The sequence below is a fragment of the Protopterus annectens genome, chromosome 12.part0 (assembly GCF_019279795.1).
Source record: "Protopterus annectens isolate FY-2018-M chromosome 12.part0, PAN1.0, whole genome shotgun sequence".
Classification (NCBI taxonomy): domain Eukaryota; kingdom Metazoa; phylum Chordata; order Ceratodontiformes; family Protopteridae; genus Protopterus; species Protopterus annectens.
In genome coordinates this window covers 1294013080-1294031992 of record NC_056746.1, presented here as the reverse complement: position 1 = coordinate 1294031992, position 18913 = coordinate 1294013080, and the positions used below count along the sequence as shown (strand labels likewise).

Genomic DNA, 18913 nt, shown 5'->3' with positions numbered 1-18913 from the left:
TCTGAAGAAGCAGGAGTAGACTTGTTACACAATCTTTTCTGAGAAAATGCCCTCCAGGTGCTAGTAAATGTCAGAGGGGCCTGAATGACAGGAAGTCCCCCACACCAGAAAATCGAAAGAAATATTTCTTCTGGGATATCCTGTTAAAATCACCATGCAACTATGAATGCTGTGCTGCAAACAAGAAAGTACAACGTGCAGAAACCTGCACTAGGACCAAACACTGGCAACACACCACTTAATAATTTGGCAAAGTACAGCTGTGTACACTTACCATAAAAATGTAGATGTTAGAGTGTATTCACTTTTGCAGTCATTACATTTAAGTAATCTGCTGGCAGGTTGCCCTCAGTTGGCCTGATTAACAAAGTCTTGAGTCCTGCGTCAGTTGCTGTCCCTTCTTCCATGACGTCAGATCGTCAGGGGTATAAAACATGCAGCCGATGCCACTACATCAGTTTTTCTTGCTCCAGATGTCAGGTGCTCCCCAAATGGGGAGCAAAATATATATATATTATATATATATATATATATATATATATATATATATATATATATCTAAAATTAAAAACACAAAAATATACCTCGAAGCAAAAGCAAATACACCAAAAAGGCTTTTAAGCATAGTAAAAGAAAGTAGAGGTTTAGTAAGAGAAAAACAGGGGACTGGAGGGTAACCATGACTGCAACAGTGAATACACTCGAACATCTACATTTATGGTAAGTGTACACATCTGTACTATGTTCATCGTGTTTCACTGATGCAGTCATTACACTTGGGTAGAATCCCAAACCTATGGTTGGGAGGATGGATTTATACAGCATTAGGACCAGCTATAAGGTCCTGCAAAACAACAGTGGCAAAGCAAACTCTGGATTTAGAGAAAATTGGTAAGTGATGCTTGATGAAAGTATGAAATGAACTCCAGGTAGCAGCTTCTAGAATATCTCTGGTAGGAACACCTCTGAGAAAGGCTGTTGAAGTAGATGCAGCCCTGGTGGAATGAGATCTGATCCCCTGGGGGTAGGTTTTCCATGGTGCTTATAACAGAAATGAATACAATGGCTTATCCATTTAGAAATGGTTTGCTTTGAAATAGCCTTCCCCCTCTATCACTGCAGCAAATGCTACCAGCAGTTGTTCAGATTTTCTTCGAGATTTAGTCCTGTCCATGTAGAATCTAAGTTGTCTGTGTACATCCAATGAATGCAGAATCCACTCCCCCTTGTTCTGTGGATTGGGAAAGAAAGTTGGCAAATGAATGTACTGATTAAGAGCCACACTGGATACCACCTTGGGCATGAATGATGGATTGGTCCTGAGTGACACCCTGTCCGTATGAAAGATAATGAAAGGCTCCACTGCCATAAGGGCCTGCAAGTCAGACATCCTTCTAGCTGAAGTGATTGCTAAAAGGAAGGCTGTTTTCCAGGAAAGAAATTTTAAGTCTGCAGTAGCAGCTGGCTTGAAAGGAGGTAGAGTGAGTTTCTCCAATACAAAGTTAAGGTCCCAGAAGCAGGGGTTGGAGCTCTCCTGGATGGTCTCAAGTTTTTGCCCCCTCTGAGATACTGCTTTAGAAGAGGATGAGAGAAGAGGGGGGGGGGTTCTGTGTTGTAATGAGCTGAAATGGCCAAGACATGGATTTTTATGGAAGAAAAAGACAGTCCCTTGTGAAGCATCTCAGTTAAGTATTGCAAAATCGGAGGTATCTTGGGCACTGCTGTGCTCATCCCTTGAGATTGATTCCAGGCACAGAATCTTTTCCATTTGTCAGCATAAGATTTTCTAGTACTAGGTCTTCTCGCCTCCAAAATGACATCCATCATAGGTTTTCTGAGGGATGCTAAGGGGGAATTTAAGTGATTAGCCAAGCTGCAAGATTCAATGTTTGGAGCTGAGGGTGCAGAATTTGGTTTTCCTGCTGAGACAGTAAGGGAGATGTCTGAGGCAGGTGCCACGGTGAAATGTGTGACACTGCGCAGGAGTGGGTACCAGGGTTGGCGAGGCCAGTCTGGAGCAATCAAAATAATTTTTGGTTTGTCCTGTTTGACTTTTAGTAGAACTTTGGAGAGCAGAGGGAGAGGGGGAAAGGCATAGACTGATAGGTTTTTCCAGCTGAAGGACAGAGCATCCACTTTCCAGGCTTTTTTGTGACGAGTTCTTGTGCAAAATTTGTCCAACTGGTAGTTCTGAGGTGAGGCAAAACGATCTATGTCTGGACTCCCCCATTTGCGTGTCAACATGTTGAAAATCCGTGGTTCCAGTTTCCATTCATGTGGGTCCATGAGATTTCTGCTTAGTTCGTCTGCCAGAACATTCAGCTTTCCTGGCAGGAATTGAGCTTGTAGTTGTACTTGGTAGCTCAAGGCCGTGTTCCACAATGCCACGGCTAGTCTGCAGAGGGGGTAGGAATGTGTACCTCCCTGCTTGTTTATGTACCACATAACTGTGGTGTTGTCCGTCTTTATCAGTAATTGTCCTGGATGAAGGTAGTCCTTTGAAGGCTGTCAGTGCATTCTGTACAGCTAGCATTTCTTTTTGATTGATATGAAGGTGCATTTGATTTGGGCTCCATTTGCCCTGAATGCACTTCCCTGCCAGATGAACCCCCTCCCCCATGCACAGTCTGATGCATCTGTAGTTAGGGTTTGGGTGGCAGGGGGTGGTATGAATGGCAGTCCCTTGTTTTGGTGGCAGGCCTCTGCCCACCACAGGAACTCTAGGTGCAGGCAAGGTATGATGGGAATTATTGCTTCCAGGCTGTGACAATGTTGACTCCATAAACCTTTTAAGTACCACTGAAGTTTCTTCATATGCAGTCTTGCATATGGAATTAGAAGAATGCAGGAGGCCATGAACCCCAAGGCTTGCAGTATTTGCCTTGCAGATAGCAAGGTTTTTGTGGCCACCTGTTTGAAGTAAGTCACCAAATGAATTTGCTTTTCTGGCATAAGGAAAGCCATCTGGGCAGCTATATTCAAGCTTGCACACAGGAATGTAATTTTTTGAGAGGGTACCAGATGAGACTCCTTTTCATTTATGGTGTACCCTAGACGGGCAGATGTTTTAGAACAACCTGGTTTTCTGCCTGAATTAGACAATCGTCCAGGTATGGATATATTTGAATATTTCTTTGCCTGCAAAATGCAATTACTGGAGCTAGGCACTTTGTGAATACCCTGGGCGCAGTAGACAAGCCAAAGGGCAGTGCAGAGAACTGACCATGCATGCAGCCTGCTTTGAAGCGTATGTATCTTCTGCAAGATTCCCTGATTGGGATATGCAGGTAAGCCTCTTTTAAATCTAGAGTTGCCAACCAGGCATCCAGCCTAGCATAGGAAGTAACTGAAGAGTCAGCATCTTGAATTTTGTAATGTCCAGAAAGGTGTTTAGAGTAGACAGGTCCAGAACTGGATGTCATGATTTGCCTTTTCTGGGTACCAGGAAAAGTCTGGAATAGAAACCTTGTCCCTTTTCCTCTTCTGGTACTAGTTGAACTGCCCCCATGTTTAAAAGGGAAAATACTTGTTTCTGAGCCTCTGCCCACTGATTTGGGGGCAGGTCTGGCCACCTGTTTGGAGTTGGCAGCGTGTGGAAATGAAATCTGTATCCCTGGGACACTATATTTAAAACCCATTTGTCCTCGGGTTATAAGTTGCCAGTTTTTTGAATGAAGAGCCAGTTTTCCCCCCAAAGGGGCGGCTAAGAGTTAAGTGCTTGGTAATTTTAAAGGGAAGTCACTGAGACTGTTTACCATAGGGTGGTGCCTTGTTGTTTCCAGATTTGGAAGTGGAAGCACACCATTGCTTGGTTCAGAGAGTCCCTTGGGACTGAAACCTGGTGCTTTTGGAATGTCTTGGTTTGGCTGGAGTGGCTCTGGAAGGAGCTGGAAAGGACCAGTTCTTAGTAGGCCAGTGCCTACTAAATCTAGGAGGTTGTACTTGTAAGAAATCTTTCACAGTTTGCATAGATTTAGCTTTAATCTTCCATCTTTTTTTTTAGAACTTCTTCAGCCTTATTGCCAAACATGCGGTCCTGCTGTAAATGAGCATCCAAAAGTTTTGCTTTAACATGATCAGGCAGAGATTGCTCCTTAAGCCAAGCATGCCTTCTAAGCACAGACCCAGTAACAGCAGCCCTGCAAGATGCTTCTAAAGAATCAAAACCACATTGCAAAGTATGTTTGCCAACTTGTTCAGCTGAATGCAATAAATCCTGTAAATCTTTATTCCCCACACAATCAGAAATCAACATTTTCTGTTTAAGCAGTCCCATGATATGCTGTTAATATTTTAGCATATGGAATTGACAGCTTAAAGCCCTGATAGCTATAAACCTTTTTACCCCATCTATCCAGTGCCCTGGAATCGCTATCAGAAGGGGTAGGATTTTTTGCAGTAGAAGCCTTAATGCCCTTGGCCCCCTGAGAAATGGTTTCAGGGTCCGCAACACGATTTTTTAAAAGGAATTTGTGGGACTCAGGAACCCTGTCGTACCTGTCTGGTTTGCTGGGGCTGGAGGCAAGGAATCAGGGGCCATATTGGATTCCGAAAACACATCAACAATGTCTAGTACAGGAGGTATAGCCAAAGGCCTATGCTGAGGAAGAAGGAAATCTCTAAGCCTCTTTTTGGAGTCAGAGAAATCCTGACTTTCCCAGTGGAAATGCTCCCTTAAGGTATGTAAAGTTTTCCCAAAAGAGAAACCCTCAGGCGGAGAAGCAGAGGGAATGGAATCCTCTGCATCAGAGTCCTCATAAGTAGGGATGGACAAATCCAGATCATTAGAAGAGCCAGAAGAAACAGAGTCCTGTTCAGAAGATTCATAGTCAAGTTCAATCCTAGGTCTCTTTGGGGGGGTTGACTACCCCTGATTAGAGTAATTAAATCTTCAGCCATTTTGATCATTTGCTTTTTAGGCATAGGGGCCTGAACATGTGGCCTGGGCATTGGTTTTTTAGACAGAGATTGAGATTTAGGCCTTAGTACTGAAGTTGGAGTCAGTTTAATAAGCAAGTCTGTAGGCCTGAATACACCCTCAGAAGCAGGTGCCTGCTCAGCGGCTCTGGACCCATCCAAGGTAGAGACATCCGCGGGTTCCATATGTGAAGCATCTCGCGGCATACTGGACTCTGAATGGGTCTCGGTAGAGGCCTGCGAATCAGAAGTAGCAGGTATCAGGAGCTGCGAAAGCGCCTCACTGAGTACCGGCGAACGGCTTAGGAGAAGAGTCATTGGCAGTTTTGGACCTCAACGGCCTTTTTCTTTGCATTTTTTCGGTATTCTGGTAGTCAGATGGCTAACTAACATCATTTCTGGATAATTAAACCGAGAACCGAAATATTTAGAAGCAAAAATGTACCGAGAACAGATAATGTGCTGATTAAATAAAGCACAAAACCGACAGCAAGTTACGTTGTGGTCATGGCCTAGGCAAGGAATACAGTACAAATGAAAATCCTTATGAAGTATTTGCATCCCACAAGTAATACAATTATTAACTTTTACTGACACTGGTAAAGGAGCAGGAAAAAGTTTCCCCAACGGGCTACTTAGCTTCTAGTTGAAGACTTCGGTTCTGAAACTCGAAAACGAAAATTTCAGGAGTCGGCTGACCGGCACTTGCCAACTGCTTTTGCTTCGGGCACCGCGCATCAAGAAAGACTGATGTAATGGCATCGGCTGCATGTTTTATACCCCTGACGATCTGACGTCATGGAAGAAGGGACAGCAACTGACGCAGGACCCAAGACTTTGTTAATCAGGCCGACTGAGTGCAACCTGCAACATCGGGTATTTCACTGGACGCCAGTGTTCCTCTTTAGGGGCAACCTGGGGGCACTACCCAAATAACTGACTTGCACGGTGTAAGAAAATGGATGACGAAAGGGAATCAAATCCTGGACTACAGGGTGAAGCTTAATAGTACATAGCCTTAATCATGGTAACTGCCAGACCATATTCACTACAGGTGTACTTTGTCAATTTGACTCTTGCTTTCAATTACGCAGCAAACATCTGCTTGACACCAAAGTCTTAAAACATGAGGTCTGGAGCAGGACAACTCAAAAGGGACAGACTGGAGGGGGGGGGGGGCTGGGAAAATAGTCATTTGTCAATAGTTCTACTTACCCATTATCAAGTATCTCAATCATGGGATCTGCAGTGCTGGCACCCTGGGATGCATTCAAAGTAAAAAGTAACCAACCTCCCCCTCCTAGTCTATTGTCTTCTGCTAAAATGAAGATTGCCTGGGTCCAATCTTTGTCAAGCCAAGGATTAGCTTTGAACATAGACAGCCTAAGTGTGATGCAGAATTTAACAGTACACAAGCATTTCCAAACAGCATGGTAGAAAAAGACTAAGGGCAGATTCTCTTATGCCTCTTCCTGAAACAATGAAGACCATACCAGCAAGGGTTTTGGTTTGCAATGGGAGGGATATGATGAATATTTGCATGCATGAAAATGCAAGACTTTCCACTTGTTGACAAAGAGAATGATCTAAAATGTCTGAGTGAAAACAAATTGGCAAACTGACAGGCTCAAGGGACACTTCTGGATGGTTATGTTTAATTAAACGATTCCTAGAAGCTTTCAGTTTGTCCTGACTCTTAACCCTTACGGGGCAGATAGAATCCTACTGATCTGCTCATTCACCATCTGTGGTAATTCTCAACCTTTTCTAAAATAAAGAAATAAAGAACTACTAGAAAGGCAAAATGGACTTATTTTAGAGAAATTGCCCCCTCCATAGTCTAATGCTCACACAAATATGAAGTGTGGTCCCAGTGATCAGTAATTTCTACACGGAAATGTGAATTGCAAAACAAAAATGTTCTATATAATGGAAGAATTTAACTTTTGCATGAACTTACACTGAAAATGAAGAAAAGCTCGATGAACATTGCTCCAAAGGGAAGGATACCAGCCATGAGAATTCTGTAAAATGAAAAAAATAAAATAAAAACTCAGAAACTTAACTGTTTTAAAATACAATAAAAATGCACACAGAAGCACATATGCAAAGCTACATATATAACATATACGTACCCAACAAACTTGTTCATGTACCACCGCTGCTCAGGGATTTGACGTGGAATCTGATTAGTTCGAACTGGATTGTCATATGGCTTTTTACGAAACCCGAAGTAATAGCCAAGATATATTAAAGGTAATGAAATTCCAAACCACATACATAGGAGTGCAACCATTGTAGAGAATGGAACCTAAAATACACAATTACAAATGTTATAACTGGACATTTAGTTAAAAACACAAACAGCACATCTGAAGACTTCACCATATAACAGAACTTACAGATGCTTGTAGGTTACAATGCTAAACACAGCACTGCTTACCTTTCAAATGCTTGCAACTTTCCTCCACAGATTTCTCTGCATGTTCATTAGTTAGCCATCTCTACAGACAAACAACTCACTGGAGAAAAAATAAAATAAAGTAGCATCAAGTCTAGATTAACAGGTGTGTGGGGAGGGGTGGAACTGCATACATATACCCTAAAAGGCAACAGTACATCATTTGTCAAGTGGTTCTGTGCCACCCAGCTTCAGAAATATGGGGTAATGCATCAAGCAACTTAAGTATTGCCTGCTGCCTGTGCCAGTGGTGGAGGTAAATAGAGTCCTGACTATGGTCAATGTGAACAGAGATCTATTAGCTTCTCAGGAGCAGGTGAAGAAGATGCCATGAACACATCTGGGTGGAGCGGAATTGGACATACCTGAAGTTGATCCCTGGTGGAGAGTGGGGACACGTGGAAGACTTTGCCCTTGAGAGGGCTGTGACGGAGTTGCTGCTGAGGTGAGATGATGTGACAGCAAATGATCTGCAGGCAAGTTCTTACAGTTTGAAGTTAAAACCTGTCCTTGCTCTAATGTGCGTGTGTTGATCTGATACAGCAAAGGTGAGCACCTCTTATAAGATCAATTTTGCCAGAGCTATTAGGTCAGTTAGAATATGAATCACTCTGAATGTGGAATGGATATGAACTCAGTTTTGCACCTGCATTTACCAGCTTTCTTAATGAAAGGTTTGTGGTCAGCTTGAACCACAAGGGTTTGAAAAAGGCACAGTCTTCACCCTAGCTGGCGGGTGAGAGGCAGGGTAGGCATAAGCGCGAGGGGGTACACAGATGTGGTAGACAGACTGCTGCCCCTACCTCTCGGGTGGCTGCTCTTGAATGCCTTTAAGTGAGCTGCTCAGCAGAAAGCCCAGCTGGCACAATAAATAAGGTATTCACTCACCATGCACAAAGTACAAGGTTTGATCATGATCTCTGGGCAAGGCATGTCATGTATGGAGTTTGCATACTCTTCCTGTCTCTGTGGGGTTCCTCCCAAAAATGTGCTGAGTGTTTTCACCACAAATCTCATCCAATGGGGGAGAGTTGCACAGACCAACTGCACTGGACGTCAACTTTGGTGCAAAGTGTTTTCAAGATAAAAGAACATGGATCACAGACTGTGCACCATTGTCAGGGCTAATCAGGGATATGACACAGAATCTGATTAGTTCAAACTGGATTGTCATATGGCTTTTTACGAAACCCAAAGTAATAGCCAAGACATATTAAAAGTAATGAAATTCCAAACATTATACACAGATGGGCAAACCACTGTAGAGAAGGGAACCTAAAATATACAACACAAATGTTATAACTGGATGTTAATTTAGTTAAAATGCAAAAACCACATCCAAAGGTTTCACCGCATAACAGAACTTACTGACACCTGCAAGTTACAGTGCCAAACACAGCACTGCCTACCTTTCAAATGCTATGATCACATAAGCTGACTTGGTGGGTATACACGTGCAGTAAACTTCCCAAAATTAATTTTCATTTAATTGGGGATATTTCAATTCTACTGGACTGTATTGTTTTAAAAGTTACTTGTTAAAATTTTGCGCTAGATACATCTTGCTTTAGTGATGACTTAGCACTGCCTCCTGATAATGTAGTTTTCTTTTGTGGCAGCAAACTGCTACAAATGGGAAGTTGGAAAAGGTACTAGATTTTACTGGGCCTTGGCTTACCTCACAGCTGTGTGACCAAGACAATTAGTATATTAAGTTAGGGGGTTGTGATATGTCCCAACTACAAAAAAATGCATTTTTTTCTAAATTCTGATTTTACTGGATTCTTTAATTATGGGTTCTATTACGTAAGATGTACTTTTCCTAACTCAGGGATAAGTGCAGAAATGTATTCACATACCACTCCCTCAGTTACAGGCAAATAAATTCAATTATCAACGTTAAAAGATGGCCACTAGGGAATATTCTCCAAGACAATACACTCTTTTGAGCACAAATACTGTATCCTTAACTGGGTTCTTTAAGATGCATCAATCATCACTGCAGGGCTGGCACCTATAAATACACACATCTGATTTATAAATATACACCTCTGATTTCCTTTACACTACATACATTATCCAGAACACTGCTTAAGACCTCTGCATTTCAGCAAGCATTTGCCAAGCAGGAATAGTCACCTTGTCATTTTTCTTCAGAAGTTTCTCTGCATGTTCATAAGTTAGCCATCTCTACAAACAACTTGCCAGATAAATAATAAAGAAACAGCAAGTCTAGATGAACATGTGTGTGTGTGTGTGTGTGTGTGTGTGTGTGTGTGTGTGTGTGTGTGTGTGTGTGTGTGTGTGCATTATATACGCATCCTAAAAAGCAACAGTCCATCATTTATCAAATGTTCTGTGCCACCCAACTTCATCAACATGGGGTAATGCATCAAGCAGCTTAAGTACTTCCTGCTGCCTGTGCCAGTGATGTAGACAGAGTACTCACTCTGGTCCCAGGTGAAGAGAGATCCATCAGCCTCTCAGGTGCTTTACAGAATAGGTGAGGAAGATGGCTGCACCCATCTGAGGGGGGGGGGGGGCTGGATATACCTACTAGTTGATCCCAGTGGAGAGTGGGAACATATGGATGACTTTGTCCTGGGGGGACTGTGAGTTGCTGTAGAGGTGGGATGATGTGACAGCAAATGGTCTATAAGGTAAGTTCTTACACCCTAGAGTTAAAATCTGCCTTTGCTCTAATGTGCGTGTGTCGGTCTGATGCATCCAAAGTGAGCACCTCTTTGAAGATGAATTTTGTCAGAACTACTGGGTCAGGTGGAATAGGAGTCATTCTAAGAACGAGCAGAATGGTATAAAAGTTGTCTCTAGGTCATTCAGTCATGTTGACTAATCTCACCAAACATGGACATGGTATTTGCCGGTGATAAGTGGGTTGAAAACCCAGCCTATTCCAACCTATGCCAGGGAGCCATGCTAACTGCAGGAAGGGTGTATGTGCAACCTATTGGTCAATGTGTGCCCACCATAGAGCCCAGCAATCCTGGGTCAATAAGCTAATGGCCAGCCGGTGTTGGTGGCCCAGCTTGGGTTACCTGGGATAGTTTTGCTGTGGGAAAACTGGATATAAACCCAACCAACTTGCCAAATAAACTAAAAATTGTTATGCTCAATGTAGGTTCACTGACAGGATGCAGCTTGGAAGTGAATGACATGATGGTAAGGAGGAATCTGGGCATCCTCTGTATCCAGCAGACAAGATGGAGGGGCAATGCAGCAAAGCCACTTGGCTTTTGCAAGGAAGAGTTGGCAGTTACTGCCAAGTCAAGATGTGCCATGCTGATAGAATCCTACCAAAGAAGACTGAATGCTGTAATTAAATCAAAAGGTGCTTCAAAGTATTAGTTTAAGGGTGTGCACACTTATGTAACCAGCTTATTGTACGTTTTTTTTTAAATTTTTTTATATTTTTTTCTCCTAACATTAAAGGTGGGGAAAGTTTTGAAATAATTTATTGTGTTCTCATTTGTTTTATATCACAAAAACCTGGCATTTTAACAGGGGTGTGTACACTTTATATCCACTATACATTTATGCATTTTCCACATTTCTTGCCTTCTCATGTGATCCTTCACCTTATTTATTTTTTTTGGGCACATTTAGCTGCTGTCTGATTTTTGTCTTCTTCTGGTTTGATTTCCATTCCCACTTGACACCGATATGCTTTTGACAAAGCAAAGTCATCTTAGACGTATTCTCCTCATGTTTTAAACTTTCACTATGTTTGGATCTTGAGGTCAGAAGATATGGATGCAGTCCTGCAATGCAGATCTACACAAGGAGGCCCATACCTCCTTCAGAACAGGGAATATATAATCTTAGTATAAACTGATTTTTATAAATTATTTAATAAGCATTCTTCTGGTTTTCCAGTCCAACTGATCCAATACCTTTTGGGGCCAGTTAATCACCCCAAAACTGTACGTTAGAACAGGAACAGCAAAACTGGTTTATAGTTTGTCCTTTGTTTCTACATGTCAGGGCTACTTCAGTATTAATTTTAGTCTTCTAAAATATTCTTTACTAAGTTTTGTTTGTATTTGTTCACATTTTACTGTTGATCCTTCATCAATTCTCAAGTATTTAGTTACTCCCCCCTGTTCAAGTTCCGTTATATCACATTTACATCCCATACTAGCATTTTCTTGGTGCTGCAGCTTTCCTGTGTTAAAGGTTGCTTTTGTCCACTTATCAAGACCAAATGACAATCATCTAAGTTTTGAGCATTTGTAGTTGCGCGTTCATTTCCTCATCTGATGAATATACAGTTTTAAATTATCCACAAAGCTATAAGAAGTCTTGACACTTATTTTCTGAAAGCAAATTGTAACCATGACCTAATGTGTTAGCTGAAAAGTAAGGGGTAGAAAACAGTGGCGAGAACACAAGAACAGTACTACTCTAAGGTACAGAAAGCTAGACAGTAAAGGCAGAGCAGCTGAGGATGCTAGAAATTATGGGGATGTTCCTGACATGGCTGGTAGGATACACACTGTGGCACAGAAAAATGAGGACCCATCAGAGCAGAAGCCCAAGTAGCTCCAATTGCAGAGAAGGTTAGGGAGAACCAATTACAGTAGTTTGCACACATGTGCAGGAAAGCAGAAGAATCAGGTGAAGATAGTTTGGGACAGGCAGGAAGAAGGCAAGAGGAAATGAAGGTGTGCAGCGAAGAGGTGGATGGATTGTGTGAGAGAAGGCCTGCAACAGCCAGGCATGACAATCAAAGAAAGGAGTACGGCTTTGAATCAAGAGAGGTGGAGACATTTGACAACACCCTGACCCTGTGTAGAAAATGGGATAAAGGGGGTTGATGATGATGCTCAGCACAAGACTGCTTATGCTGATGACAACAGAAATTTGTTACAGTTTGGAATCAAGTAGTAAAAGAATCAATTTTCCGTGGAGTTATACATTGTTTCAACACTTCACCACTGTTTTCTATCCCTTACTTTTCAGCTTCTTTGGCATTCTTCTGTCATATGCTACCACTGTGCCAGCTGGCTGCAGCCTGTCTGATTCTAGCTTTGACACGTTCATTCAGACTTCCAAGTATGTGGGCGGGGCAGCTGAGGCGAAGGGAAGTCCAAAAAGCAATTCTCTGCCTAAGGGCCCAAATAAAAGCTGACTTTGTTGTTGTTGGGTAATGACTGTATCCCTTAGCCATGCATGCAGTCTGAAAACTGCCCAAGTCCATTGTAGAAACATCTGAAAGTGTACTTACAAATTATTAAGGCTGTCTTCAAGAATTTTGAAAGGCACTGGTCTTAAGGCTGCACCCAAGATCTTTTCATCCACATCCCTGATCCGTTTGCATCTTTGCAAATGGAGCAGGTGGGTTTTACAGTTAGCCCAGACAGCTAAAGTGTCAGAAGTGTAGACTTTCTTGCCCAAATCCATCTAGCATACGATTTTTTTTAATTTGGTAAGTATTACTAACTGGTGCTAACCCAGTCTTCTCTAGCTGTATCTGTGAAGATCATGACATGTTTGGCCACCATATTCCTTTCAAATACTCTAAACTCTCCTATACACAGTGGAAACAGTCAGTTTTTGCTGAGCAGCAGTGGGTAGAAATCAGGTACTAATAAGGCACCTTTAGAGGAGTCCTTGAATGGCAGTCAGCTTGGATTCTTCAATCGCCATATGTTAAAGTAAACATTTCTGAGAGTAAGAAAGTTCCTTGGTCAACCTCCATTTCCCATATTTAAAGTGCTCCTGCATTAAATTAAACTGTTTCCCCAAAGGACACATGGGGGGCTGTAAGATCAGTGTCCTATCCAAAAGGCATGTAATTGTGTGCAAAGCAGACCAAATCTTCCTCCTAAGTGACATCTAGGTCAGATGGCAGTTTTGGAGACAGCACTTTCTTCTTAAAAGGATGAGCCACTCCAAATGCAGAGGGTACATCAAGTAATGGCAGACAACCACTGATCCCCCACATACTACTACGCATTTTTCAGCATCTAATGTCTATAATTAAATAAAATAGAGACCAAAGAAGGGCCAATGTTCCTAAAAAAAATACAGCATCCAGTAAAAAAGAATGGGGGAAGTGCAAGTGGCACATTGGCAATCAGCTGTTTGCAGTTATGGTACAGCAATGTGTGTGACAAGACACCTGGACCATGGCGCCACACACTGAAGGGACACTGACAGTTGGGAATACCAAGGAAGATAGCAGTCAGAGGCTGACAAATCTGCATCTCTGACGGCACCAATGTGTTAAGGATATCACATGACTGACAGGGTTACAAAGGTCTCACACTTACTTTGTTTACAAGTTCTTAGAACGCTTGGTAGCTTTGCTCACTCAAGCAGAAGACAACTCTCCCTTCAAACCAGAAGAGGCACCCAGTTCCCTAAAACAAATAGCTTTTTATGCTCTAGAAAACAGCTTGCAGTTTATGCTCTTTGATACCATGTCTTTTTATTAAAGGAAGCATAAAGCTTACAAACTTCATGAGAAGGCCCCAAGGTAGAAAAGACGAGTCTTTCAGTAGTATCTGTTAGCCATAATTACACGTTTTGGCAACAACTCTCGGGGATGTACCGAGTCTTGGAAAGACGTCCAAACTGCAATTAAGAAAATAAATTGGCCAATACAACAGTTCAGTATGTCATCCAATGATACGAGTAGGGAAACTAACAGGCAAATATAGCAGTCAGCAACTCATCTAAGGATTTGAAAAATAATCCCAAAAGGATACTTATAGCAATTTGGTCCCATGTCACAGAGAGGTTAAACCCTTACCGCACAGCAGATGTCCCAAGTTTGACTAGTGATACTGGGGAGACCAGAGAGGGAAGATAGGAGTGGCTAACACCTGCTCTCCCATCACAGGGTAAGGGAAGCTATCAACGCTCACTGCAACAGCAGCATTAAGAACATGGTGTGCCCTGCACTGCAAGTGGTATATCACTGTCAAGAAGCTCCACAAAGTGAAGAAGGTGCATGCACCTTCTGCAGGCAGTAACTGTGGAGATCGCAAGGTTGCTGTGGGGTGAGAGGGGGATTACAGCACACTATATGGCAGCAGTGCCCTCCATTTCCTCACTGGCTGTAGGCTAGAGTGAACTGGGGGAAGCTAACAGAGGCCCAGTAGACCAGGTGAATAGAGAGAAGCTGGTGATTAGATGATGAGACGGGAAGAAAAAACACACAAAAATGTTACTTTCAGCAGCTTTGGCTTCACATGGACAGTACCAACAGGGTGACTTTTGATCACTCCCATGGAGAAGATTGTGTGGATGCTTGTCCATACTACACATCCTACTCATGTTTGCAGCATGGAAAAGATCAGCCTATTTCGGAGACGTTCAAAACCTCTGGATCTCAGACCAGATGGCAAACATTTGCCTGCTGCACAACTTCCACATTCTATGAATGACCTGCAGCAATGACCTTCACAAAGAACATTGAAAGCTAATGTGTAGACAAAGCTCCAGCTTTAAGAGTAGACAAAACAGGTGATGGTGGTCTTGGAGGATGTAGGTCAGGACAAAATGTGTTATCAAAAAGTACAAACGAATCAAGAAAGCAGTACAGTTTTGCACTCGAACTCCATGTAACTTTCGCTAAAGAAGCAATTCTTCAACTACAGAGAGCAATTTTGACATGTAGTGGTGTGGGGGTTGGGGGAAAGGAATACAGAGTGTGGCCATGAAGATGTCTAAAGAACGAAAGACATGAACTGTGAATGAAAACAAATCACAGCCCACTGCTTAAACCCTTATAAAAAAAAAAAATCACACTGCATAATCAATGCTTGCAGACTGAGAACATTCTGTGGCTGACAGAACTGACTGATTTGTAAACAGACTATGATTTCTACTGACCTACAAATATAGGACTGCTCACGAGCACAGCAACTCACTGAAAATGTTCCACTAAATGACTTTTGACAGACAAATCTTCACCAAAAATAGTTACACTATTACAATGAAATTTTAGTCTGAAGGCTCCTCATGTACGAGGAAATACATCTTTGGATGAATGCATATATTCACTGTTGTTTCTAAAGTAGCCTGTCAGCACTAGCAAAAGTGCATAAAGACTGTTGGGAGAGATCAACACCTCATTCATTACCTCATGGTCAACAATCAGCAGCACAGACTAGGAAACTGTGTCACTCACCAATATGCCGTGCTGGATAGAGGATGGCAGCTACTGCTAAATACTTGTGTTGCCTTCTCACCTGTGTGTCACATCTAATAAGTGAAATGCACACCAACTTTCTTGCTTCTGAACACTACTGCATTTAACCCGACTGCCTCTGAATCTGTGACATTCAGGACGGCTACTGCCTAAAGCTAAACATACTATGCATGCCTAACAATTCTAGATATGCATACAAAAACACACATGCACACAGACTGACTTTTTTTTTTTAAGATTCTGTTCATAATCACTATAGCTTTTTGGGAACCAGAAAACAGATAGGGATGCTTAGCTTAAATGGGGTTCCTAACAACTTCTGAGCTTTGCAGGACTGTTACATGAAGGTGATTAAGAGATACAAATACAGTCACTTGAATCCTGATAAAAATAGCATGTTTATGACCAAAAAAAGATGACAGACCTGATACGGAGCTGGAGGATGTCCACACAGAATGGCACAGAAGTCTAAATAATATGGAATTTTGTTTAACTTTTAAAGTGAACCACAGAACTAGCTTATCCAAGTTCAAGCCCAGGATATACTGACTCATGGTGTCTGCATATATAAAGAGGAGTTTGAGACACTGACATAGCCACTTGCATATCTCGAACCCTGAAGAAACTGTAGTTCCTAACACAAGTGTACTAACTATAGATGATTGAGTAGACTTACTGATACAGTACTGACTCTTGGGATTTTCTATCTATAGAAGCCTGGTAGCAGGCCCAGATACCACAGTTCACATCTCAGTCTTTGGCCCATCAGAATCCCTCCACTCCTGATACAAGGATGTTAGTAGTACAAAGAGCAGTTGACCAGTCATCTTCTGGTCGTTCTTGCCATAGAATGCAGCTATAGTTCTTTAAGGCCCACAGTATGAGGTATCCAGTGCTGGTCCAGTTCAGTACCAGGGAGCTAAAGAAGGGCATCTGGAGAAGAATCTAAACATGGTGTGGAAGATGATGAACAGGGCACCCACCCCAATCCCAGGGCACAGGTCAGGAGAAAAGTACAGTTGTGTAAATTTTACCATAATGGTAGAGGTCCTTCTCTTTACTGCTGCAGTATTCACTACATTAGGGATCTCCTGCCAAGGGTGACCAGATGTCCAGTCATTACACCAAGGTCTTTAAGGTACACTGTACTTCATACATATGCTCCTTGCGTAGCATAGGGCATAAAGGCGACATCCGGACGTACCATCCTCAGAACTGAGAGCCCCAGTAAGAACACCAGTCCATGGAAAAGAAAACGTAATCAGTACATCCAGAAGAGAAATGGACCAATTGGAGGAAGGAAGGAATGAATATTGCAACTGTGAAGAAAAGGACATCTACAGTTATGATAAAATTTTACACAATTGTGTTCTGTCCTTCCATTTCACTGTTGCAGTATTCATTACATTAGGGAGAGTGCCAAAGCTCAAAAAGAAAATTAGGAGGAGAAGGACCAGCACAGCCCTCCAGGATGCCATGAAGGATGTACCTAGCAAAACCAGCTGCAGCTCTGGAGATTCCATCCAATGCTTGGTAAATTTATGCACAGAAGTTCAGGTAGCTGCCTCAAGAATAGAGTTAGTATCCAAATCCTTGATAAAAGCACCAGAAGAAGTCACAGCCCTAGTAGAATGAACTTTAACAGAACAAGGAAGGCTCTTACCATGAAAACAATAACAAAAAGAAATAGCTTTTGAGATCGAAGAAGAAATAGTCTGCTTGGATACAGCTAATCCCAAGAACCTGGGATGAAAGGAAAAACAGAGCTGATCAGATTTCCTAATAGTCTTAGTCTTACCTACATAAAATCTGAGTTCTCTATGCACATCCGACGTGTGCAGCACCTTCTAATTGGCAGATTGCAGAGAAGGGAAAAAGTGGGCAAATGAGCAGACCGATTAACAGACAACTCATTCACCACCTTGGGCATAAAAGAAGGATTAGTACGCAAGGACACACTGACACTGTCCTTATGAAATACCAAAAGAGGAGGACAAGCCATAAGGGCTTGAAGCGCAGAAACCAGTTTGGCAGAAGTAAAGGCTAATAAAAGAACAGTCTTACAAGAGCAGTGTTGCAAGGAAGCTGAAGGCTCAAAAGGAGCCAGAGTCAATTTTTCCAAAACAAAATTAAGATCTCAGGGAGGAGGAACAGGCTTCCTGGGAGGTCTAATATGAAGGACACCTTTTAGGAATTGTTTAGCATCAAATCTAGAAGCTAAAGGAGCAAGTCACGCAAATAAGAAAATCAACGGGACATCCACTGAAAGTGGATCCAAGTTACCAGAAAGACACTACACAGAAAACCTCTTCCACATAGATGAGCAGGATTTCCTAGTATTGGGTTTCCTGGCCTCCTGGAGGACCCTAAGTACGTCCTCAGAAAAAAGGTGTCTGTGGAATCAAAATCCTATCACCCCCAGTGTCAGCTGAAGAGTGGACAGGTGGGGATGGATGAGAAAACCCTTGTCTTGTGTGAGTAGGTCCATCCTGTGAAGTAACTTGTGATGACTGCCCTTGGCTAAGTGCAGAAGAGGGAACCAAAGCTGTCGCGGCCAAAAGGGAGGCACTAGCTTAATACTGGGCAGCAGGATAACACAGCGGGAGTGCCAACTGGCAAAGAAAATCAGATCTTGCCCCCCCCCATTTTTTTTTTGCATACCACATTGTTGTGCTATTGTCTGTAAACACCTTGAGAGGTCCTGAGAAGAAAAGAGGATGAAAAGTTTGAAGCGTCAGCAGAAGAGCTCTCATCTCTCTAACACTGATGTGCTCTTTTTGTTGAAGAGGTAACCACATCCCCTGCACTTTTAGGGAGGCAAAAGCTGCTCCCCATCCCACATCTGAAGCATCTGTGAACAGCTCTTGAGAGGGAAGAGGGGGATGAAAAGGGAGCCCTGGATTTAGAGAGAACTGCTGGATCCACCATTGAAATTCCTTCTTGAAGCGTGGTAGAAGATGAGCTACAAATTTTAGGGGATGCGCATTTTGAAGCCAAACTTACTTCAGAAACCACTGAAACGTTCTCATATGGAGTTTGTCCAGAGGAAGCATAGTGATGGTGCATGCCATGAATCCCAGAGCTCTCAAAAACTCCCTGGCTGTAATAGAGGCCAGAGGAAGAAGAGTTTGAAAGAAGGAAATGAGTGTCAAGACCTTGGAAGGAGGCAGGGATACCAGCACAGACACCATCTAAATCCTGCACCCCAGAAAAACATGGCCCTGAGAAGAAGTCAGAAAAGACTTTGTGAAGTTTATTGTGAACCCCAGGCTTTGCAGAAGAGAAATGGCAAAACGAGAATTTTGCAAGAGGATCTCTGTAAGGAAATACTTGGATCCCCTGAATCCTGCAAAAAG

At 42.5% G+C, this 18913-nt stretch overlaps 1 protein-coding gene across 1 annotated transcript in view; it reads right to left on the bottom strand.

Moving 5' to 3' along the window:
- TM9SF4 (transmembrane 9 superfamily member 4) overlaps nucleotides 1-18913 on the bottom strand; it is a gene marked incomplete in the record, with an annotated part of 2004758 nt that overhangs the window by 822046 nt on the left and 1163799 nt on the right. Inside the window, 2 exon segments of the mRNA XM_044090345.1 lie at nucleotides 6878-6941; nucleotides 7053-7228. Coding sequence (XP_043946280.1) covers nucleotides 6878-6941; nucleotides 7053-7228 — 240 coding nt within the window.